At 43.8% G+C, this 26,573-nt stretch overlaps 1 protein-coding gene across 1 annotated transcript in view; it reads left to right on the top strand.

Annotated features, from left to right (window-relative positions):
- Nucleotides 1-26,573, top strand: part of LOC124033743 (disintegrin and metalloproteinase domain-containing protein 10-like) — a 129,385-nt gene that overhangs the window by 63,439 nt on the left and 39,373 nt on the right. The window contains exons 3-4 of the mRNA XM_046345961.1: nt 7,222-7,340; nt 23,549-23,707. Of these exons, the coding sequence (XP_046201917.1) occupies nt 7,222-7,340; nt 23,549-23,707 (278 nt within the window). The remainder of the gene's footprint in view (nt 1-7,221; nt 7,341-23,548; nt 23,708-26,573) is intronic.

The following is a 26,573-nucleotide window of genomic DNA, read 5'->3' as shown; positions in this document are numbered from 1 at the left end:
CATGCCTACCACAGCATTCTGCAGCGATACTCCATCCCATCTGATTTGCGCTTATTGGGACTATCATTTGTTTTTCAACAGGGAAATGACCCAACACACCTCCGGGCTGTGTAAGGGCTATTTGACCAAGAAGGAGAGCGATTGAGTGCTGCTTCAGATGACCTGGCCTCCATAATCACCTGACCTCAATCCAATTGAGATGTTTTGGGATGAGTTGGACCGCATAGTGAAGGAAAAGCAGCCAACAAGTGCTCTGCATAAGTGGGAACTCCTTCAAGACTGTTGGGAAAGCTTTCCAGGTGAAGCTGGTTGAGAGAATGTCAAGAGTGTGCAAAGCTGTCATCCAGGCAAAGGGTGGCTACTTTGAATAATCTAAAACTGTTTTGGTTACTACAGAATTCCATATTTGTTATGTAGTTTTGATGTCTTCACTATTCTACAATGATGAAAATAGCAAAAATAAAGAACCTTTGAATGAGTAGGTGTGTCCAAAATTTCAACTGGTACTGTATATCTACATAAATATGATAGATCCTGCTTCTATGCCTGTTTGAGTGTTTGTTTAATAGCCTACTGATTCCGTGAGCACCTAGCCTCCGTGAGCACCAACCACAATATTTAGGTTAAAAAGAATTCTCACGAATTAGACTTTTGGATCTTTACACTTTTTTTCTTGTTAGAACATCCTCTGGTTTTACTTATAGTTAATTCAGTGTTAACACTGTTCCAAATAGTCAGAAATTCTATTAATAATAACCCTCCTTTTCTTGATCTCATTCTTCTTAATTATTATAATAAGTAATGTCATTATCATTAGTAGGCTTAGTATAGCAGACTTGTATAACCACCATCGAGCTGTAGGCCTAAAAACGCACCCTTTTTTAATATTAATACTGCAACTTACTTAGGCCTATATTTCAATACTTTTTATATAGGTGACTGTATCAATCAATCATTCATGTCATCACACAGTATGCGAGTCATTCATGATTTGAAATACAATCAAGCATTTTAATTTTAAAACAAAGCAAACCTTGAATAATTAGCGTAAACAATAAATAAACTGTTCAATTTCAGCAATTGCATGCGACTGTTTTTAGTCTTTGCTGTAATAAAGGCTATACAAAAACAAAAAATAACATTAACATACTCGGGTATGCTTATTTATTTAGTGTTTACTGTTTTCCAAATGGTCAGAAAGCTACCTGTTTGGCACATATAATATGCACCCAGTGCTTGCCCCTTACCTTCTGTTTCTTTATTTCCAGTATTTTCCACAACTAGTCAAATTTATTCCACACGTCAGACTTCCCATTTACCTCCTGAGCAACCAGTAAACGTTCCCCCATTTCAAGTTTGTCATGTCTTCTGCATCCATTTTGCTGTTACATGTGTTCGGAGTATGTTATAACCAATTTATTGATGTGTTTATGACATGCTACAGGTCAGGCACTTTTGGTCATGTGCATGTGATGAATACATGTGTCACGTAAAGAGAGGAAGGGTTGAGAGAATGGGGAATGTTTTTCCTAAACAAATGAGGGATTTCCATAACTTTACAGTCAGAAATGGATGTAATTACGTTGCAGCTTCAGCAGCACGATAAACAATAATGTTCTGTTGTGGTCGCTGCAGCAGCTAGGAGAGAGCGACAACAGTCACTTGCTGTAAAACAAAAACAAAAAAGAGATTAACACAGCGCAGCAAGTCTGAGCCTGGCACAATCAAATCAATTGCTGTCGGACTCCCTCTATTTGTGTCTTTTATATTATTTCATCAAACAATAGGCTTACAGAGCGAGACAAACTCACTGCATATAGTTGATTTGATTTAAAATACATGGGATGTGTCTAAATGTAAAAATACACACTTTAACTTTTGAAAAATTTTGACTCTCGATCGACAAAGTTTTTTTTGTGGTGGGTACAGCCCTACTAAGCAGTAACTAAGACTGTCTTAGGGTGTGGTTTAGGGGAAGTGGTTATGAGTGGTATGAGTCAAGAGTGTGTTTGAATGACAAAAACAAACATTCCTGAATTTGATTGTTGGCAATATTTTGTGACTCACTGACTGTGTGAATGTCAACAGATTTGTCAATACATTTTCTTGGACAGGCCTAGACAGTAGTCACAAGATATGCTGTTTCAGTTTTATATACATATGCAATCTTTCTTCCCTTTCACTCCTATTGTCACGCCTTGGTCATTGTATTTTGTGTTTTTGTTATATGTTTGGGTAGGCCAGGGTGTGACATGGGTTTATATGTTGTGTTTCGTATGGGGGTTTGTATTATTTGGGATCGCGGCTGATTAGGGGTGTGGTATAGGCTTGGCTGCCTGAGGCGATTCTCAATTAGAGTCAGGTGCTTATCGTTGTCTCTGATTGGGAACCGTATTTAGGCAGCCTGAGTTTCGCTTTGTATTTCGTGGGTGTTTGTTCCTGTCTTTGTGTAGTATTCACCAGATAGGCTATAATAAGTTTCACGTTCCGTTCTGTTGTTTTTGTATTTAGTATTCAGTTATTTAATGTACCGCGATTCAGTTCATTAAAGTCATGAGTAACCAACACGCTGCATTTCGGTCTGACTCTCTTTCTTCAACAGACGAACGCCGTTACACCTATTGTTGCCAGCGTTGTCTGTGAATCACGTCATCCTCTCCTGACTGGGTTAGTTGTGTAACCAACCACGTGTCCACTAACACCCCATCAGCCCGGAGGGGAGTCTTAATCAGAGAGCTGCTCTGGGCAGGGATGCCCACGTCAATTACAGCTGCCATTTGTTACCCAGTGAGAGGGCCTGGGCCTCCCTCTGTTATCAACAAAGCAAATTAGGAGGGCCGTTGTTGTGAAGTGCTGTAGCTGTGATTAACCTGAGATGGCCCGCTGTTCCTTCTTAGTTCAGGATATACTGAGGGGAAATGGTCAGTAGTTGTTTATTTTTATTTGTCTTGTTCTCAGTGTTTACAAATCCAAAAAGAGAAATATGACAAGATACATTTTCACTGTCCAATCGTTGCAGTCTCAATGGGTTACTTTTATTCACTAAAGATGCATGTTGTCGAATATGTGAGATTTTCTCAAATGTTGTTCCCCATTGCATTCTTGGGAAATACAATGTGTAACCTTTAGCTAGGCAAGTCCATTATGAACAAATTCTTATTTACAATGACGGCCTACATTGGCCAAACCCGGACGACGCTGGGTCAATTGTGCGCCGACCTATAGGACTACCAATCACGGCCGGTTGTGATTAGGGTTGCAAAGGGTCGGAAACTTTCCGATAAATTTCCAGACATTTTCCATGGGACTTTAATTTCTTATGGCTGGGGGGCAGTATTGAGTAGCTTGGGTGAATAAGGTGCCCAAGGTAAACTGCCTGCTACTCAGGCCCAGAAGCTAAGATATGCCTATTATTGGTATATTTGGATAGAAACACTCTGAAGTTTCTAAAACTGTTTGAATGATATCTGTGAGTATAACATAACTCATATGGCAGGCAAAAATCTGAGAAGAAAATCCAACCAGGAAGTAGGAAAATCTGAGGTTTGTAGTTTTTCAACTCTTTGCCTATCCAAGATAGTGTAAATTTGGTCCGATTGCACTTCCTAAGGCTTCCACAAGATGTCAACAGTCTTTAGAACCTTGTTTGAGACTTCTACGGTGAAGGACGAGAGAATGAGAGCTGATTGAGTAAGAGGTCTGCCAGAGTTCCGTGAGCTCATTCAGGCACGCTCCCGTGAGAGGTAGTTGCGTTCCATTGCATTTCTAAAGACAAAGGAATTCTCCGGTTGAAACATTATTGAAGATTTATGTTAAAATCATTCTAAAGATTGATTTTATACATCGTTTGACATTTTTCTACAAACTGTAATTAAATTTTTTTACTTTTCATCTGGCCTGCGTCGTGAATTTGGATTTGTGAAATAAAGGTGCAAACAAAAAGTAGGTATTTGGACATAAATGAAGGACTTTATCAAACAAAACAAACATTTTTTTGTGGAACTGGGATTCCTGGGAGTGCATTCTGATGAAGATCATCAAAGGTAAGTGAATATTTATAATGCTATTTTTGACTTCTGTTGACTCCACAACATGGCAGATTTGTTTGTGTCTGATCGCCGTCCTCAGATTATTGCATGATGTACTTTTTCGGTAAAGCTTTTTTTTAAATCTGACAGAGCGGTTGCATTAAGGAGAAGTTTATCTAAAGTGCCGTCCATGTATTTTCATCAACATTTATGATGTGTATTTCTGTAAATATATGTGGCTCTCTGCAAAATCACTGGATGTTTTGGAAGCAAAACTGTACTGGTGGTGCCCCGATCCCGCAGCTGAATGAACTTTAGGAGACGGTCCTGGCGCTTGCTGGACTTTCTTGGGCACCCTGAAGCCTTCTTCACAACAATTGAACTGCTCTCCTTGAAGTTCTTGATGATCCGATAAATGGTTGATTTAGGTGCAATCTTACTGGCAGCAATATTCTTGCCTGTGAAGCCATTTTTGTGCAAAGCAATGATGACGGCACGTGTTTCCTTGCAGGTAACCATGGTTGACAGAGGAAGAATAATGATTCCAAGCACCACCCTCCTTTTGAAGCTTCCAGTCTGTTATTCAAACTCAATCAGCATGACAGAGTGATCTCCAGCCTTGTCCTCATCAACACTCACACCTGTGTTAACGAGAGAATCACTGACATGATGTCAGCTGGTCCTTTTGTGGCAGGGCTGAAATGCAGTGGAAATGTTTTTCGGGGATTCAGATCATTTGCATGGCAAAGAGGGACTTTGCAATTAATTGTAATTCATCTGATCACTCTTCATAGCATTCTGGAGTATATGCAAATTGACATCATACAAACTGAGTCAGCAGACTTTGAAAATTAATATTTGTGTCATTCTCAAAACTTTTGGCTACTACTGGACATTTTAAATGGTTTTCGTATTAATTTGCATATATTTATGTTAATTCCTGTTAATTCCCATGAAAAGTTTCCACCTCTGAATATTCCCCAAAAGTGCAATCCTAGCTGTGATACAGCCTGGATTCGAACCAGGGTGTCTGTAGTGACGCCTCTAGCACTGAGATGCAGTGCCTTAGACCGCTGCGACACTGGGGAGCTCAAATACAGTCCTGTATTCATTCAATTCATTTGCTAACACAGTCAATAGCCTCATCTTTATGGACTCACACAGATGTAACCTACGAGTCTGTTCCATTTCCTAACCTATTCACATGGATTAAGAGCCAGGATATTGATATTATGATTCATGACTCGTCCTGAATAATGGTTGATGAAACAGAGTAATAATGTCTATCACTTACGGCCTTCCCACACTGTATGTGCGATGTAAAAAATGTTAAAATTTGCTTCAGTTCTGTCGTCACATTCTGCGATTGGCTTGTGAGGTTGTCAGCCTGCAGCTGTGTATTTGATCTGCACATGTGCCAGCACCAGCAGCACAAGCCTCAAAGTGAGTTTGGTAAAAATGTAAGTATGCATCATAGAAATAGTTTTCACATACAAACTTCATATGTCCTAAACTTCCCCAAAATAACGTGGTCGCTGTGAGAGAATGTTTATTTTGATTGGGGATTTTGTGCATTTATCAAAATCCCATCAAGTAGCCTTATATATATATTTGTATTTAAAAAAAAAAAATTATTCCTATTTCATGTAAACAAGATATTAGGAAAATTGTAAACGTTTAAGTCAAACGTATATTAATCTGACTATTCAAAATACTCATATTATTGTGTGGCTGACCGTAACACCAGCCACAATATACGATAAAGGCTACATTTCTGCCACTGTGAGAACTTTGTTGGGCCTACGACCCATGCACATGAAAACAAGTAGATCGTGCTGATGACATCATCCACATATTCATATGGAAAACCCCCTGATGGCGCATGAAGCGGAAAGTATTTGAAATGCACCAGGGGGCTGAATGGCACCAAAACATTGCTTAGGATAATGTTGAAAGTGGCCGTAACTGGCAAAGAATCATGGTCGGTAGTCCATTTTCATCCTGCTCGAGTCAACCTTAATGTCTATGGCATGATAGTGCTAGCCTCCTCGTAGCTCAGTGACTTCAGTCTCCAGACCGGGCACTGGGGGAGGGGGGGGGGGGGGGCTGCTATGACTGCACACAGTGGTACTTAATCGGCAGACCTAGACCCTGTCACACTGAACGAGCCAAGACGTCCGACATTAATTTACAACCTAAGAATTTGCCCACAACATGGAGATTTAGTCTGGTAAAGCAAAATGGTGGCATAAAACGGCTAAAATCCTACAGTCTGTGCAGGACTTTGTGCAGGACTTTGGCTACCTTTCTACTCTAATCAAACCCTATGGCTATATCACAACCGGCCGTGATTGGTAGGCCCATAGGGCTGCACACAATTGGCCCAGCGTCATCCGGGTTCGGCCGGTGAGGGCCGTCATTGTAAAGAACAATTTGTTCTTAACTGGCTTGCCTCGTTTAAAAATATGGAGTAATGATTTGCTTGACCTGTGTTTTGACAAGAGACTGGTGTGATTCTCTGAAGGTTCCAGCCCAGGCATCTAAGTCATCAGGACTTTATGGGAAATATTCTTCCTGAACAATATCTAATCAAATCAAATGTATTTATATAGCCCTTCGTACATCAGCTGATATCTCAAAGTACTGTACAGAAACCCAGCCTAAAACCCCAAACAGCAAGCAATGCATGTGTAGAAGCACGGTGGCTAGGAAAAACTCCCTAGAAAGGCTATGTGGGGTGGCCAGTCCTCTTCTGGCTGTGCCGGGTGGAGATTATAACAGAACATGGCCAAGATGTTCAAATGTTCATAAATGACCAGCATGGTTGAATAATAATAAGGCAGAACAGTTGAAATAGACTTGTGCTGCTGAACTATCTAAAGCATTTGCCCATCCATTTAAGATGTTTCTCAGTTAACAACCACTTTCTACTGTCTCCACCGAGAGAAGTTGATGAAGGCCCTATATGTCTACCTTTTATTTTCATTTCCTGTGCCTATGTGAAATGAAATGTCTTACAGCCAAGTAGTCTGTCAGTGTTGGGAGACACTGGGTTTGGCGTTGTTACTTGCCCTAATCTTTCTCCTGTCATTCTGGCTGCATAGATCTTTACTGAACCATGAGCAGGAATGTTGGAGGTACTAAACGTGGTCTGGGTAGTGTAGTAATGTATTTTCATGTTCCTCTCTTGCAGGCATTTCAATCTGCGGATGAAGAGGGACACCAGCCTGTTCTCTCCAGACCTCAAGGTAGAGATATCAGGAGTGGAGGTGCCCTACGACCCCTCCCACATTTACACTGGAGAAATCTTCGGTAAGTCCAGCAATTATTTCTGGAACGACAAAGTCCTTTTGCACACAGACATAATTACGATAGTTACCAGGGAAACGCTTCCCGCATCCAATTTGATTATTTGCTTTTGCGTTGATCTGTGGTGTGTGGGTGTGCGCCAGTGTGTTGTTGTGGGTTTGATAGCGTTGGCGGGCTGGAGTTGTGCTTTTGAACGTTGTTAATGGATATCATTCTCCACTCCACTCTTTGTCTGTGTGTGTGGTGTGTGTGCGTATACGTTTGGAGAATGTCTTAGTCACGTTCCAGCCTCACATCCTCAGGATCCTCCCCATGCCTGCAGCAGAGCTCACATGTAACACAAGGGAAAACAAGACCAAGGTGTGTCTGTCCGGTCATGTGACGTGGTGTGTTTGTGTGAAGCTCTCAGATCCCAGCGGGCTCATCTCCACTCCCACCTCATCATTCTCAGATGCTGTCATCTCTCTTATCCTCTGCTGAACAGACTGTAATTCAAATCAGACTTCACTGGAGCAACACTTCTCATCTCTATCAAATGGAAATCTTGAGATCTGTTTCCTTTTAGAGAAGCAGCACTGTGTCGTTCCAAGGACGACGATGTTGTAGCCATTTCTCAGATATGATTTGTAATGCAATGGAAAGGTTTGTCCAGACCAAAAATCCATATAGATTTTTCTTTTTTCTTGTCAATAATAAAGGTGGACATTCAAAGGTGGAATTTAGATTAAGTCAGAATAACTGCATTTACCACACTGATATATTCATTTATTTGCACAATTTCAGAATCAGAAATCTGAACTTCTGTAGTTGTGCTCTGCTGTAAAGGCCATACTCTTTGTGTCACCTTTAAGATATCTCTGTGTTTAAAAATATATATTATACTTTTTTTTTTTACCCCGTTTCTTCCAATTTTCATGATATCCAATTGGTCGTTACAGTCTTGTCCCATCGCTGCAACGCCCCTACGGACTCGGGAGAAGCGAAGGTCGAGAGCCATGCGTCCTCCGAAAACACGACCCTGTACCAATTTCGTGGTATCCAATTGTTAGTAGTTACTAGCTTGTCTCATCGCTACAACTCCCATACGGTCTTTGGGAGAGACGAAGATCGAAAGTCATGCGTCTGCTAAGATCCTATTAGTGTGATGTCATAATAGCACCACTCATTTGCTGTGCACTAGCTAGATTTCCATCCAATTTGAATATTTCATGCAAATGTTCAAAAATCTGGATGAAGAAAATGTGCACATTTTCCCGCCAGTGTTGTGTTTCCACCAAACATACTTGTTGCAGCTAAAAACCAAGACGCACTGCTTCTTAACAAAGCACGCATCCAACCCGGACGCCAGCCGCACCAATGTGTCGGAGGAAACACCACACACCTGGCGACCTGGTTAGCGCGCACTGCGCCCGGCCCGCCCCAGGAGTCGCTAGTGCGTGATGAGACAAGGATAGCCCTACCGGCCTAACCCGGACGACGCTAGGCCAATTTTGCGTCGCGCCACTCACCTCCCGGTCGCGGCTGGCTGCGACAGAGCCTGGGCACGAACCCAGAGTCTCTGGTGGCACAGCTCGCACTGCGATGCAGTGCCATAGACCACTGCGCCACCCGGGAGGCCCTGTTTTTCAGATATTTTAAAATGTCTGCTAAGATCCTATTACAGTGAGCCCCACTCATTTGCTGTGCACTAGCTAGATTTCCATCCAATTGGAATATTTCATGCAAATGTTCAAAAATCTGGATGAAGAAAATGTGCACATTTTCCCGCCAGTGGTGTGTTTCCACCAAACATACTTGTTGCAGATAAAACCTGTGAATTTAAGTTTGCATGTACCAAATAAAAATCTAAAGTTCAATGTAGTGATGCACCGATATGACATTTTTGCCCTATACCGATATCCAATATTTTCCTTGCTAAAACAACAGATACCTATAACCGATATTTCAAATTTTAGCAGCCTTTTTAAGCATTCTAATACAGTTAAATAGTTCAAACACACACATGGACGCAGCGGTCTAAGGCACTGCATCTCAGTGCAAGTGGCGTCTCGTTCGAATCCAGGCTCTATCACATCCGGCTGTGATTGGGAGTCCCATAGTGCGGCGCATAATTGGCCCAGCTTCGCTCAGGTTTGGCTGGGGTAGGCCGTCATTGTAAATAAGAATGTCTGACTTGCCTTGTTAAATAAAGGTTACACACACACTGACCAAAAAGTTATTTTATTGGGATTTACGTATGTTCCCATTACGAGTCAAACATAATAAAAACCTATTTCTTTCACTTACTTGCTGTGCTGTTATAATGATCATTTGTTCAAGCGTTTCATTTTCAACCAGGATTTATATGGAACGCCGTTTGGGTCTTTGTGTGTTAAAAAAGATACACGTCAAAAGATAACACTACGTGACGTGTCAAATAACAACATAATCCGTTTCAATCGCTATAGTTAGCTAGCTAATCTAAAATAACCCTAATTTATAAGACCGTTCTTATTTTATTATTGGTGGTCAGACCCATCTATGTGAAGCTAGCCACAATAAGGATTAGCCTCAATAGTGGACTTTGGGGTTGGCCTTCAAAATAAAAGTATGGCATAATTCTGTTTGCATTCATTTGCATCACTGTCAATGACATACTTTTATTTTTAAGGCAAACCGCAAATTCCACTTGTGCCTAATCCTTATTGTGGCTAGCTTCAAAACACATTACCCGGTCCAGTCGAGCCTCACTAGACAGATAAAGCTAGCTGGCTGCTTATAACGTTAGCTTTGGGCAACAGGGTTAAGTAGCTGGCTAGCTATTTGTTTTCATGAACTGAAGTTCAATATCAATAGGCGAACAACAAGTGGCAACCTAGCTAATACTTAATCACAAGGATTCTTAAATCCTTGCTAAGAATAATTAGTGCTAGCTAGGTACCAAGCTAACGCTAGCTACCCCAGAAGTTGCGGTCAAACAAATGATGCTTTATTACCAACTCTGTTCGTGGACAGTGTTTGCTTGTTTGCAGACTTTATTTGTACATCTTTGACAGTGCTACTGTATCTTTTTTGACACGCAAAGACCCAAACAGCGTTCCATAGTTTGTATGTTGTGAAGCTAATAGCAGTGACGCTATTACTGTCTTGTCCGGTAGGGCAACATCTGAAAAATAGCGCACTTGGTAGTGTGTACCGGTGTTCGACCAGTCGGCGAAAGCCAACTTCACCCACAACGGAGAACGGTTGATTGTCAAGGGCAGTGAATTCCATTGTCTTGGCTTTAATGGATTCCGGCTTTGAGTTGTCTGGCTGAAGTTTTCTTACTCTTTCAAATTACTGCTCAACTTGTTCACTGCTCGATCCACACAGCAGACATTTTGGGCTAGGTTAGGGATGCTGTGTTGCACGAGAAACGCAACATTTTTATGTGGCGTCATTACGTCATGTACCTACGTTATATAGGTATGCACGGCAGCTTTGACATCGGTTTTTAACATTGCTGTTAAACAAGACATTCGCCTATACTGATGTTGGCATTGTTAGCCAATATCGTCCGATTCCGATATGTTCACTGACTATATCGCGCATCCCTAGTTCAATGTGTTTCCAGTGCATTTTCAACTCTTGTGATAGTTTTGTCACAAACTGGTGCGATAAATAGTAAATGTGCCTACTCTGGTCTCGCAGATGGTCTACAATGCGAGTAGGCAAGTCCGCATGATGAGATGATTAAGAATAAGAGCTAGAATATTTTTTTCTCAAGCATCGATCATCATGTTACCAGAATAAGACCCTCGATATTTATTGGAAAGGAGCATGAAACTCATCACTGTGCCCTTTCACCACGCTGTGAAGTTCATTAGCAGTCTAATAAACTGCATGGTTTCCCATGTCGTAGTGGGAGGACCACACACCATATCATCTCGTGACACCAAGTTTACTTCAATATTATGGTTATTATATCAATATTTGCACATAATGGCATTTCTACCGCCATTTCGTGCATAATTAATTTTAGGCACAAAGATCCCACCTGTTGAACAAACGCATGATCTGTATAACGAGACATCCAGTTTCCATCACAGCTGTCGTGAGTTTTTAAATATACACGTATGCCTTTACTCACATAAGAACTGTGAATGGAATCGTGGTTACTGATAAGTTTAATTGCCAGACTCACTCTGACTTACTTAGGGAATAATTAGAATAGTCAGAAGATGATGTTCATGTTTACCGAGGCCTTGATGTATGACAGAGAACCTTAGGCTTAACTAAATCAAATCTAAAACCTTGCTCCCCCACATTGTTATTGTATTATGGACAGTTTCCATACAAGAGATGATACGCTGCAAGGAACACGTAATATTGTCCTCAAAGACCATGTTCCCCAAGCTTGATGAGCTTTTTGGCAGTTGCTAATCTTCAGAGAAATAGTGGTCGTGTAATCATCATGCAAACACGCTTCAGTAAGCAAGGCCGCTTGCCAAAGGCATAATTGCTGCAATAACAAAGGGCTACAAAAATGTAATACTCCAGAATACTGCAATTAGGGATAAAGATTGCACTCAGAGTTGAATTGCAGTAAGTGGCAACATCTTTCTCTTCTCAACCCTTTTCTGTCTAATACAGTGCCTTCCGAAAGTATTCATATCCTTTGACTTATTCCACATTTTTTGTTGTGTTCCAGCCTGAATCAAAAACCTATTAAATACACACAATGACAAAGTGAAAATGTTTTTCAATTTTTTTTGCAAATGTTTTAAATTAAATACAAACATTTCACATCCATGGGTGTCACGATCGTCTGAATGAATGGACCAAGGCGCAGCGTACTTAGAGTTCTTCATGTATAATAAATATGAAACTCACCATAAACAATACAATCGAAAACGAAACGTGACGTTCTGGGCTGCTCACAGGCAGCTACACAAAAACAAGATCCCACAAAAAAAAACAGTGGGAAAAGGCTGCCTAAATATGATCACCAATCAGAGACAACGAGAGACAGCTGCCTCTGATTGGGAACCTTACCAGGCCAACATAGAAATGAAAAAACTAGACTACCCACCCTAGTCACACCCTGACCTAACCAAAATAGAGAATTAAAAGGATCTCTAAGGTCAGGGTGTGACACTGAGTCAATACATGTAATAATCACCTTTGGCAGCGCTTACAGCTGGGAGTCTTAAAGAGCTTTTGGATTGTACAATATTTGCACATTATTTTGTTTAAAATTCTTCGAACTCTGTCAAATTGGTCGTTGATCTTTGCTAGACAGCCATTTTCAAGTCTTGCCATAGATTCTCAAGTATGTGACTAGGCCACTCAAGAACATTCAAGGTAGTGTTGGTAAGAAAACTCCAGTGTAAATTTGGTCTTGTGTGAATTTGTCTCCCAGTGTCTATTGGGAAGCAGACTGAACCAGGATTTCCTCTAGGATTTTGCCTGTGCTTAGCTCTATTCCTTTTATTTTTATCCTAAATAACTCCCTAGTCATTGCCGATAACCAGCGTACCAATAACATGATGCAGCCACCACCATGCTTGAAATTATATAGAGTGATACTCAGTGATGTGTCGTGTTGGATTTTCCCCAAACGCTTTGTATTCAGGACATGAAGTTAATTTCTTTGCCACGTTGTTTGCAGTTTTACTTTATTGCCTCATTGTAAACACTTTTTGGAATATTTGTATTCTGTACAGGCTTCTTTCTTTTCACTCTCATTTAGGTTAGTATTGTAGAGTAACTAAAATGTTGTTGATCTGATCCTCAGTTTTCACCAATCACAGCCATTGAACTTGAACTGTTTTAATGTCACCATTGGCCTCATAGTGAAATGCCTGAGTGGTTTTCTTACTCTCCAGAAACTGAGTTAGGAAGGATGCCTGTATCTTTTGTAGTGGCTCTGTGTATTGCTACTAGCGATGCACATACATGACATTTTTTGCCTATTACCGATATCCTATATGTTCCTTAAAAATAAATGTAACCGATATTAAACATTTTTGCGGACTTTTAACTTTTTAACTGTACTAGAATGCTTAACATGCACATAGACACAGCGGTTTAAGGCACTGCATCTCAGTGCAAGAGATATCACTACAGTCCCTGGTTCGAATCCAGGCTGTATCACATCCGGCCGTGATTGGGAGTTCCATAGGGCGGCACACAATTGGCCCAGCGTCTTCCGGGTTTGGCTGGGGTAGGCCGTCATTGTAAATAAGAATTTGTTCTTTAACGGACCTAGTTAAGTAAAGGTTGCACACACACACACACACTGACCAAAAAGTTATTTTGTTGGCATTTACGTATTTCCCCATTACCAGTAAAACATGATCAAAACCTATTTATTTCACTTACTTGCTGTGCTGTTTCGTTGTTCATTTGTTTAGTCGTTTCATTCTCTTCCAGGATTTCATCATACATGTCAAGCAGTGAAGTTTCTGTACCGTGACCTCTCTCCCTCGGTGCACACTGTCACTGTGTCCATTTCCATCTTGTCCAGCTCTGTCTGTCCGTGGCCTCTCTCCCTCGGTGCACACTGTCACTGTGTCCATTTCCATCTTGTCCAGCTCTGTCTGTAACATTTCACGTAAACCCTGTTTCTTGTCTGCATCGAAGTATCGGCCCTTGTACATCGCATCGAGCATGGTGGCGACACAGTAAAAGAGAATGCCTGTTGAGCAGGTGTTTCAATGCCATGACGGAGGGTATCACATCTGCTGCAGGCGCAGTTGATGAGCTTATTTCTCCAGTCAGTTGTTCGACTGGAGCTAGCTAGTGGGTTCGTGTTTCAAACATGTTCTCAAATGCCATTGAAATGGCAGCAGCGGTATGACAACCAGCATGTTCATGAGCATGAAATACGACTTTCCTCAGTACGAAATCCTCGACGACCCACTGTGCTGTCAGACTCAGCATGCTCATGGGGCTGATATCGCTGGTCCGAATGTCAGTCATGGAGCTAATAGCAGTGACGCTATTACTGCCAAAAATGAAAAACAGTGCACTTGGTAGTGTGTCCCGGTGCTTGACCAGTCGACGAAAGCCACCATCACCCGCGACAGAGAACTATCACCCGCTTGTTATTAAGGGCAGTGAATGCCATTATCTTGGCTTTAATGGATTTCAGCTTTGAGTTGTCTCACTGAAATTTTCCTACTCTTTCAGTTGAGTGCTCGATCCACACAGCAGACATTGTGTGGGCTAGGTTAGGAATGCTGTGTTTTACGTGCCGTTATTACGTCATGTACCAACGTTTATATAGGTATGCACAGTTGCTTTAACATCGGTTTTTAACATTAAACTAGACATCGGCCTATACCAATGTTGGCATTATTGTCATGTTTTGTCTTATATTGTCTTGTCATTTTGCTTTTCCTTCTGTTCGTTTTCCCCCTGCTGGTCTTTTTAGGTTCGTTCCCCTTTTTCTCTCTCCCTTCCTCTCTCTCTTCTCTCTATCGTTCCGTTCCTGCTCCCAGCTGTTCCTATTCCCCTAATCAATCATTTAGTCTTCCCACACCTGTTCCCTATCTTTTCCCCTGATTAGAGTCCCTATTTCTCCCCTTGTTTTCCGTTTCTGTCCTGTCGGATCCTTGTATATTGTTCACCGTGCTGTGTCTTTGTATCGCCCTGTCGTGTCGTGTTTCCCTCAGATGCTGCGTGGTGAGCAGGTGTCTGAGTCTGCTACGGTCAAGTGCCTTCCCGAGGCAACCTGCAGTTTATTATCGAGTCTCCAGTCAGTTCTCGTGATTACGAGTGAAATTGTTTTTATGCTTTATTTACCGCTCCGATTTGTCTAGGAGTATTGCTATTTCCTTTAACTGGATTAAAGACTCTGTTTTCGCCAAGTCGCTTTTGGGTCCTCATTCACCTGCATAACAGAAGGATCCGACCAAAGAATGGACCCAGCGACTACAGACGCTCGTAACACTGCCGTCGAGATCCAAGGAGCCATGCTCGGCAGACACGAGCAGGAATTGTCTGCTGCTCGTCATGCCATGGAGAACCTGGCCGCTCAGGTTTCCGATCTCTCTGGACAGTTCCAGAGTCTTCGTCTCGTGCCACCTGTTACTTCCTGGTCTGCCGAGCCTCCGGAACCTAGGGTTAATAACCCACCTTGCTACTCCGGGCAGCCCAAGGAGTGCCGCTCCTTTCTCACCCAGTGTGATATTGTGTTCTCTCTCCAACCCAACACATACTCTAGAGAGAGAGCTCGGGTTGCTTACGTCATTTCACTCCTTACTGGCCGGGCTCGAGAGTGGGGCACAGCTATCTGGGAGGCAAGGGCTGATTGTTCAAACAATTACCAGAACTTTAAAGAGGAGATGATTCGGGTTTTTGACCGTTCAGTTTTTGGTAGGGAGGCTTCTAGGGCCCTGGCTTCCCTATGCCAAGGTGATCGATCCATAACGGATTACTCTATAGAGTTTCGCACTCTTGCTGCCTCTAGTGACTGGAACGAGCCGGCGCTGCTCGCTCGTTTTCTGGAGGGACTCCACGCAGTGGTCAAAGATGAGATTCTCTCCCGGGAGGTTCCTTCCAGTGTGGACTCTTTGATTGCTCTCGCCATCCGCATAGAACGACGGGTAGATCTTCGTCACCAAGCTCGTGGAAGAGAGCTCGCGGCAACGGTGTTTCCCTGCTCCGCATCGCAACCATCTCCCTCCTCTGGCTCAGAGACTGAGCCCATGCAGCTGGGAGCTATTCGCATCTCGACTAAGGAGAGGGAACGATGGATCACCAACCGCCTGTGCCTCTATTGCGGATTTGATGGACATTTTGTCAATTCATGTCCAGTAAAAGCCAGAGCTCATCAGTAAGCGGAGGGCTACTGGTGAGCGCTACTACTCAGGTCTCTCCATCTAGATCCTGTACTACTATGTCGGTCCATCTACGCTGGACCGGTTCGGGTGCTACATGCAGTGCCTTGATAGACTCTGGGGCTGAGGGTTGTTTCATGGACGAAGCATGGGCTCGGAAACATGACATTCCTTTCAGACAGTTAGACAAGCCTACGCCCATGTTCGCCTTAGATGGTAGTCATCTTCCCAGTATCAGATTTGAGACACTACCTTTAACCCTCACAGTATCTGGTAACCACAGTGAGACTATTTCTTTTTTGATTTTTCGTTCACCTTTTACACCTGTTGTTTTGGGTCATCCCTGGCTAGTATGTCATAATCCTTCTATTAATTGGTCTAGTAATTCTATCCTATCCTGGAACGTTTCTTGTCATGTGAAGTGTTTAATGTCTGCCATCCCTCCCATTTCTTCTGTCCCCACTTCTCAGGAGGAACCTGGCGATTTGACAGGAGTGCCGGAGGAATATCATGATCTGCGCACGGTCTTCAGTCGGTCCCGAGCCAACTCCCTTCTTCCTCACCGGTCGTATGATTGTAGTATTGATCTCCTTCCGGGGACCACTCCTCCTCGGGGTAGACTATACTCTCTGTCGGCTCCCGAACGTAAGGCTCTCGAGGATTATTTGTCTGTGTCTCTTGACGCCGGTACCATAGTGCCTTCTTCCTCTCCGGCCGGGGCGGGGTTTTTTTTTGTTAAGAAAAAGGACGGTACTCTGCGCCCCTGCGTGGATTATCGAGGGCTGAATGACATAACAGTTAAGAATCGTTATCCGCTTCCCCTTATGTCATCAGCCTTCGAGATTCTGCAGGGAGCCAGGTGCTTTACTAAGTTGGACCTTCGTAACGCTTACCATCTCGTGCGTATCAGAGAGGGGGACGAGTGGAAAACGGTGTTTAACACTCCGTTAGGGCATTTTGAGTACCGGGTTCTGCCGTTTGGTCTCGCCAATGCGCCAGCTGTTTTTCAGGCATTAGTTAATGATGTTCTGAGAGACATGCTGAACATCTTTGTTTTTGTCTACCTTGACGATATCCTGATTTTTTCACCGTCACTCGAGATTCATGTTCAGCACGTTCGACGTGTTCTCCAGCGCCTTTTAGAGAATTGTCTCTACGTGAAGGCTGAGAAGTGCTCTTTTCATGTCTCCACCGTTACTTTTCTCGGTTCCGTTATTTCCGCTGAAGGCATTCAGATGGATTCCGCTAAGGTCCAAGCTGTCAGTGAGTGGCCCGTTCCAAGGTCACGTGTCGAGTTGCAGCGCTTTCTAGGTTTCGCTAATTTCTATCGCCGTTTCATTCGTAATTTCGGTCAAGTTGCTGCCCCTCTCACAGCTCTTACTTCTGTCAAGACGTGTTTTAAGTGGTCCGGTTCCGCCCAGGGAGCTTTTGATCTTCTAAAAGAACGTTTTACGTCCGCTCCTATCCTCGTTACTCCTGACGTCACTAGACAATTCATTGTCGAGGTTGACGCTTCAGAGGTAGGCGTGGGAGCCATTCTATCCCAGCGCTTCCAGTCTGACGATAAGGTTCATCCTTGCGCTTATTTTTCTCATCGCCTGTCGCCATCTGAACGCAACTATGATGTGGGTAACCGCGAACTGCTCGCTATCCGCTTAGCCCTAGGCGAATGGCGACAGTGGTTGGAGGGGGCGACCGTTCCTTTTGTCGTTTGGACAGACCATAAGAACCTTGAGTACATCCGTTCTGCCAAACGACTTAATGCTCGTCAAGCTCGTTGGGCGTTATTTTCGCTCGTTTCGAGTTTGTGATTTCTTACCGTCCGGGTAGCAAGAACACCAAGCCTGATGCCTTATCCCGTCTTTTTAGTTCTTCTGTGGCTTCTACTGATCCCGAGGGGATTCTTCCTTATGGGCGTGTTGTCGGGTTGACAGTCTGGGGAATTGAAAGACAGGTTAAGCAAGCACTCACGCACACTGCGTCGCCGCGCGCTTGTCCTAGTAACCTTCTTTTCGTTCCTGTTTCCACGCGTCTGGCTGTTCTTCAGTGGGCTCACTCTGCCAAGTTAGCTGGTCATCCCGGTGTTCGAGGCACTCTTGCTTCTATTCGCCAGCGCTTTTGGTGGCCGACTCAGGAGCGTGACACGCGCCGTTTCGTTGCTGCTTGTTCGGACTGCGCACAGACTAAGTCAGGTAACTCTCCTCCTGCCGGTCGTCTCAGACCGCTCCCCATTCCTTCTCGACCATGGTCTCACATCGCCCTAGACTTCATTACCGGTCTGCCTTTGTCTGCGGGGAAGACTGTGATTCTTACGGTTGTCGATAGGTTCTCTAAGGCGGCACATTTCATTCCTCTCGCTAAACTTCCTTCCGCTAAGGAGACGGCACAAATCATCATCGAGAATGTGTTCAGAATTCATGGCCTCCCGTTAGACGCCGTTTCAGACAGAGGTCCGCAATTCACGTCACAGTTTTGGAGGGAGTTCTGTCGTTTGATTGGTGCGTCCTTCAGTCTCTCTTCCGGGTTTCATCCCCAGTCTAACGGTCAAGCAGAGAGGGCCAATCAGACGATTGGTCGCATACTACGCAGCCTTTCTTTCAGAAACCCTGCGTCTTGGGCAGAACAGCTCCCCTGGGCAGAATACGCTCACAACTCGCTTCCTTCGTCTGCTACCGGGTTATCTCCGTTTCAGAGTAGTCTGGGTTACCAGCCTCCTCTGTTCTCATCCCAGCTTGCCGAGTCCAGCGTTCCCTCCGCTCAAGCGTTTGTCCAACGTTGTGAGCGCACCTGGAGGAGGGTGAGGTCTGCACTTTGCCGTTACAGGGCACAGACTGTGAGAGCCGCCAATAAACGTAGGATTAAGAGTCCAAGGTATTGTTGCGGCCAGAGAGTGTGGCTTTCCACTCGCAACCTTCCTCTTACGACAGCCCTTGTTTTCCGTTTCTGTCCTGTCGGATCCTTGTATATTGTTCACCGTGCTGTGTCTTTGTATCGCCCTGTCGTGTCGTGTTTCCCTCAGATGCTGCGTGGTGAGCAGGTGTCTGAGTCTGCTACGGTCAAGTGCCTTCCCGAGGCAACCTGCAGTTTATTATCGAGTCTCCAGTCAGTTCTCGTGATTACGAGTGAAATTGTTTTTATGCTTTATTTACCGCTCCAATTTGTCTAGGAGTATTGCTATTTCCTTTAACTGGATTAAAGACTCTGTTTTCGCCAAGTCGCTTTTGGGTCCTCATTCACCTGCATAACAATTATTAGCTAATATCGTCCAATTCCGATATGTTCACCGATATATTATCTTGGCTTTAATGGATTTCGTTTTGAGTTGTCTTGCTGAAATGTTCTTACTCTTTCAAATGACTGCTTGACTTGTTTTTTATTTTTTGGCCAGTTGAGAACAAATTCTCATTTACAACTGCGACCTGGCCAAGATAAAGCAAAGCAGTGTGACACAAACAACAACAGAGTTACACATAAACAAACGTACAGTCAATAACACAATAGAAAAATATAACTATAACAAGTGGCAACAGTGAGAGACTTATTTCTGGAAAGGTGGATTTTTAAAAGTAGAAGCTGAAACTGTTTGGGCACAGACCTGGATAGTATGACAGAACTCTGCAGGCTATCTCTGCAGTAGGTTGTAACTTTGCCCCGTTTGGCAGTTGTATCTTGGCGGAGTGTGCAAAGGAGTGAGTAAAACACATTTAGGGAGGAGGCTTCTGATGTTAACATGCATGAAAGCAAGGCTTTTACGGTTACAGAAGTCAACAAATGAGAGCACCTGGGGAATATGTGTGATGCTGGGGGCTACAGGGCCTGGGTTAACATCTACATCACCAGAGGAACAGAGGAGGAGTAGAATAAGGGTACGGCTAAAGGCTATAAGAACTGGTCGTCTAGTACTTTGGGAACAGAGAATGAAAAGGGCAGATTTCTGGGCGTGGTAGAATAGATTCAGGGCTTAATGTACAGACAAGAGTATGGTAGGATGTGAGTACAGTGGGGGAAACCTAGGCATTGAGAGACAATGAGAGCTTGCATCTCTGGAGACACCAGCTAAGCCATGTGAGGTCTGCCCATGTGTGGGGTGTGTGATAAAAGAGCTATTTAAGGCATGTTGAGCTGGACTTGTGGCTCTACAGTGAAATAGAACAATAACTAACTGAAACAGCAGAAGACACTGCTCTATCCACACAGCACACATTGTGGGCTCGGTTAGGAATGCTGTGTTGCACGTGTAGCTCCTACATTTTTTGTGGTGTCATTACATCATGTACCTACGTTATGTAGGTATGCACGTCAGCTTTGACATCTGTTTTGCACATCGGCATTAAACTAGACATCGGGCCGGTGTCGATGTTGCCATTTTTAGCTAATATCGTCCGATTCCGATATCTTCACCGATATATCGTGCATCCCTAATTGATACACAATCCAAGCGATATTCAATGTCTGCTTTTTTCCCCCAATCTACTATTAGGTGCCCTTTGTGAGGCATTGGAAAACCTCCCTGGTCTTTGTGGTTGAATCTGGGTTTGAAATTCACTGCTTGATTGAGGGACCTTGCAGATAGTTGTATGTGTGTGGTACAGAGATAAAGTAGTTGTTCAAAAATCATGTTTAACACTGTTATTGCACACAGTTGGTTCATGCAACTTATTATGTGACTTGTTAAGCAACTGTTTACTCCTGAACTTATTTAGGCTTGCCATGACAGAGGTTGAATACTTATTGACATTTCAGGGTTTCATTTTTAATTAATAAACAAACCTTTAAAAAAAACTTTATTCCACTTTTACATTATGGGGTATTGTGTGTAGGCCAGTGACCCAAAAATATAAATGTAATCAAATTTAAATTTGGGCTGTAACTCAACCAAATGAGGAAAAGGTCCAGGGGGTGAATACTTTCTGAAGGCACTGTACATCTCCGGCATTGTGTGTTGTGTTAAATGCAGTTGCTCATCAGTTGGCCTCTGCCTGATAATCGAAGAACCATGAACTGGAGGTAAATAGGTCATATCCCAAGTTCCATTCTCCCTTGAGTCCCTTTCTCCTCCACCTGTAGCTAATAGCTGTCTGTACTGGGATGGGAGAAGAGCCCATCTGCTAGTGAAGTACTGTAAGCTAATAGAGAGCCAGAGACCAGACCTCTCTATTATGTGTGATCAGATAGGCCTATACATTAATTTTCTCATTTGTCCCTCATAAAGACCAGCAGACTCCACTCTCCTTACTTTACATTAGCCCACTTAGCACTTTGGGGACCAGGCATTTTCATTAACTAAATTAGGTGGTTACCTTGGTCCCAGTCTACTGGAATTCCCATAATTGGAGTGAAGCTGCTTGTTTCTGGACTGCAGTAGGGTTTCTGATTAGGTACAAGGGTAAAGAATATTCAATTTCCACTGTCTCTACGGCCACATTAACCCAGCTCTCATTAGTGTTGCGTGTTATTTTCTCTCCTTCTCTGATACAAAAGTCTTGTCAGTTGCCCTTGGGAAGCGCCGTATTCTCCTGACTTAAACTAGGAATTTTTAGTGCTCCCTTTGCTGAGGCTGTGAGGGTATCCGTGTCTGAGTTCTGAGCACTCCTTGGCACAATAATCAGACTTGATCCATATGTGTGCACAGGATGGGTCTAACCCCTCTGCACTGGCCTTTCATGCCCAGATAAAGGGCTTCCTCTCTGGGAAAATGCGTGGTGCCTTCTGGAGATCAGAAGGGGGAATCTGTCCCTGAAATTATATCAAAACCATAGGGCCCTCTTTAATGTTACCAAGAGCTGCCCAGTATAAAACAACAGATTAAATTGGTCCTCGCTCTGATCTCCAAGCTGTCCGTGGGGAAAGTATTATTGAAGAAAGAAAATGGGACAGCCGAAATGACACATGAAGTCATCTAAAATGACAGTTATTACTGTCAACGAATGGTCTCAGCATAGCTCAACATTCCTTTCCCTAGTATCCTGCTGATTTTGTTTAGATGGAGGTAATCTAGTTTACAGTACATTATTATTTTGAGCAAGCACCTCGGTTATTGACTGTGGTTTTCTATTACTCTAATCTAATATGTGCCTAATGTACAGCAGTAGCATTAATGGAAAGCACTTTCTGTTTTTCTCACTTTCAGTATCAAAACGGCTACAAATACCAGTTAGTGTCCCAGCGTTTTCTGACAAACTGCATGGCTAGGGCCTGGAAAACCAGAGAGGACTCTGGGCCCTTGGAGCACAGACAGATATTTAGGGAGAAAGAGCTGGATGCTCCATGGGACAGCTGTGTGTTCTGCTGCTCTTGTTATCTCCAGCAGGAGAGCAGAGCAGACGGCCCCCAGCGGGTCTACTGGGCCTCTTTCTTCTGGAAACAGAAACCTAACTTGGGAGAGAGGCTGGTTGGCTGTGTTTCTCTGTCTACGCTAAACTGCAATGGTCCCTCAGGATAGCTATGAGACAAACGCTCCAACATTTTCGCAACCAATACAGAACTGAGGAGAGCAGCAGATAAAATGAAGTTGGGTTCCCTATCCTGAGGAAAACAAGTCTTATTCTCTCCCTGATTTAGTTATCTTCTCCCATTGAGTTGCCAGTCATCTGTCCTTTTCAATTATAGCCCTCCAGAGTCTGCATTTTTTATAACACAGGTTTAATTGGGAGTGGGAGTTTTTCTTCCAACCTGCATAGCTGCTGATGGAAAAGGTTTTTCAAGGCGCTTGCTCTTGACAAACACTGAATTAAAAACCATTCCTTTTCGTCGGCCAGACTTTCTCTGTCTGGTTCAAAGGCAGATGATGTTTAATAGACTCTGCTATGCCCTGACAGCGGTTTGTTTTATTCCCTCTTACTCCCTTTATCCTTCTTTCTCACTGGTTCCTTGATTCTTCAAGCTTTAGTTGTGCCTTTTGCGTAAGAAACTATTCTTTGGTTTCCCGTGACACTAACCAGAGTCCAAGCTCTGACTAAAGTCATTATTTGTCTGATTTCAAGGTCAGATGAGGGGAGCAGGGATGAGTCTTTATGATCCAGACAGACCGGGATATGTTTCGTTCCACCCTGACTCTGTCCAAGACAGTATTCCCCCCAGGAACAGCTCACGGTCTACCATCTGCTCAATGTCTAGAGCTGTGTGTGTGTGTGTGTGTGTGTGTGTGTGTGTGTGTGTGTGTGTGTGTGTGTGTGTGTGTGTGTGTGTGTGTGTGTGTGTGTGTGTGTGTGTGTGTGTGTGTGTGTGTGTGTGTGTGTGTGTGTGTGTGTGTGTGTGTGTGTGTCCGCATGATGTTCTGTTTGTCAGCTTGTATTGGTCTGTATGTTTTGAGTGTTTCTCTCACACGTTGAGCATTGACTTTCTTCCTACCCCCAACTGACTAGAGTTGAGTTGACCACCCTTCCTGACCTTGTCTTTCTCCTCCAGGTGAGAAGGGCACTTTGACCCACGGCTCGGTGGTGGACGGCAGGTTTGAAGGCTTCATCCAGACCCACCAGGGCATGTACTACGTGGAGCCCTCGGAGAGGTACCTCAGAGACAAGGATGTGCCCTACCACTCAGTCATCTACCACGAAGGGGACATCAGTGAGTATACTTGATTCACTGCTCTCCTCTACCAGTCACCCTGCAGGTCTGCTGAAGTAATGGTGCCAACATCACAGCACTAAAATGAGTTCTACCTATTACATTAATGACAGCCATATTTTATAGACTTAAAGGACATGTTCTTTAATGCTTTTGCTATATTGATTCAAACAATATTGCCCATATACAGTATGACTCTGGGTGTGCGTATAAGTGTTGATAATTTTTTAGAGATCTAGCTTTAGAAATTAGAGGTTCATTATCCTATTCAGCAGTTGGAATACAATTTTGTTCCAAAAACACACATTTTGTGCAGGCAAAGATGGTTATTATTGGATACACAGTGGATGGCTTGTTAACACCACAGTATTGTCAGTGTTATTCGCTTTGAAAAGCATTTTTTTCCGTCATGAGCATGAAATGGATTGAATTGGCTGTAGCAACTCTAAATAGCAGTACCATGGCTGTGCTCTTTTTAATTACAGTTGTGTTCAGCCACTGACAGCAATGACTAATCCATGCTGGCTCGTCTGTCCCAGCTTTTCTCTTTCCACCACTGCTACATACACATCCCACCCTATCATAGAGAACAGTAGGCGTCACACTGTGACAGGACAGGGACTTTAGGTAGTGACACTGAAAGGCGATTCTCTGCTGTAGGTATTTCTTGAGAGCAGCGATATGGACGATGATGGATGGATGAATGTGTGCCTAAATGGGCTGAAGGATGGGGGGGTGGGACAGGACAGGTTTCTCTAGGCTTGGAGGTAAGGTCTTCAAGGCTGTGGAGTGCATACTGAGCAGAGTGGAGGTCTACGGTTCAAGTACAATGCAGAGCTGTCAGAGGAGAGGTCTATCCAAGGGGAGTTTACATTGGGCATTTAGCCAGGAATAAGGTCAAGTTAAGGTCATGTCAGATGAACTGTGGAATGAGTCTGAGCCAGAGGAAGGGGAGCTGAGGAAGGTTGCACTGGGACACTGCGGCAAGACACACACACACACACACACACACACACACACACACACACACACACACACACACACACACACACACACACACACACACACACACACACACACACACACACACACACACACACACACACACACACACACACACACACACACACACACACACACACACACACAGGGGTTTGGGTTAGGCTGAGCCCTGATGATTGATGTGGAGTCAGGATGAGACACCAATTCCAGTGCCAGGGAGTGAGTGATCTTCCTTAGCAACCAGCCCACCAATTCCAGGTTGATCTGAGGTGTGGGTGTGGGCTAAGTTCCAGAGACCACTGACCCCACTCCCATCCCAGTACAGGCCAGAGAGCAGCCCCCTCAGGCAGGCAGGGAGGAATCAGCGTGGAGGGCCACCCTGTGTTACTTGGCCCTCTTTTCCTCAGATGGGTCTGATTCACAGCCAGCCTGCCTGTTGACACACAGGCACACCCAGCCCAGCATGAGCCTGCAATCAGAGAACCTTTCTCTCACGCTTCGTCTCCACAATGTAGGCCTACTCTCTCTTTCTCCTTTCCCTTTTAATTTTCTATGTATGTATGAGGTGTCAGGAACGCTCTCACCCTATTCCTCCTCCCATCCCTCTCTTTCTGTCTGTTTATCTGAGGGTGTGAACAGAGCCTTTCTATTCCTCTTCCCTTTCTCTGTCTCTCAGTGTCATCCAATAACAGGCTGTCATCTGAACCCCTCAGTAGTACTGCAGGGCTTGGTGACTGCCACAGTACCGGATTTGAGGTAGTTATGCTCTACCTATTATTTGTGCTCGTCACATTTTTCTTCTTCTTTCCTTAGCAGATCGTATTGCCTGAGACATTACATGAAGGGCCCCATTTCATATTTTTTACTTCACTAATCTATGAAGTGAATGCCGATGCCCCAAACAGAGATTTTCTGTCAAGTCATGCTGCCGTGTGAAGTCCGGTCATAGCACTGATGGCAGCTCTCTTATAAAGACACTCTTACCTCATTTGTGCCACCAGGCCCCATTATGGGTTAACATGCTCCACACTGCCTCCTTGTGGTGCATCATGTTTATATTTGCATAGCTGTCAGCAGTACATTAACACATAGTTGAGTCATTTATTAATCTGACTTTGGCTACATTCCTATGACACAATGAAGTATCAAATCCATATTGATACAAGGGGACTGGATAAAGACAATATTCCATTAGACCTGTTTGAGAACTTCATTCCATTTACGTGTTTGTCATTTAGCAGATGCTCTTACCCAGAGTGACTTAGAGAAGTAATTAGGGTTAAGTGCCTTGCTGATGGGCATATTGTCAGATTTTTTGTTGGGTCGGGGATTTGAACCAGCGACCTTTCGGTAACTGGCCCAAAGCTCTAACCGCTAGGCTACCTGCCGCTGCATCCCATTCAGTGTAACATTCAGGTTTCAGTAGTTGTTTTAGTCAAACTGCTGTTCCTGAGAATGTGTCTTTATCAATCCATTAATGAGTCTCTCCTCACAGATATCCTGTCTGCACTTGGATGTTTTCAGACATCAAAGACACACTTCAAATACTCTTCAAACAGGTTCATTTTGTGGCGGAGGCTTTTTTCCTTGAAGAAACTGTGGCACCTAATTTTAGAATTCTCTTTCCTGTTGAAGCCAGGGTTGGTGAGCGAGAGGAAGGACAAATGGTGGAGGGATGGAATGAAGAATGAAAAGGCGTGACTGACTCTGTCACTCCCATTTCCACCGGCTTTCACAACTTTGCCTTTCTTCGCTTCTTGTTCGCAAAGGCCTTTTGATTAGCATCTGAATGAGAGGGCATTCACTGCAGGGACAATGCCAGCTTTCTGTCTGGAAATAGAGAACACATTGTCAGGGCAGAACG

This window comes from Oncorhynchus gorbuscha, linkage group LG04 (assembly GCF_021184085.1).
Source record: "Oncorhynchus gorbuscha isolate QuinsamMale2020 ecotype Even-year linkage group LG04, OgorEven_v1.0, whole genome shotgun sequence".
NCBI lineage: Eukaryota > Metazoa > Chordata > Actinopteri > Salmoniformes > Salmonidae > Oncorhynchus > Oncorhynchus gorbuscha.
Note: the sequence above shows the minus strand (reverse complement) of the source record. Positions and strands in the feature narration are given on the sequence as shown.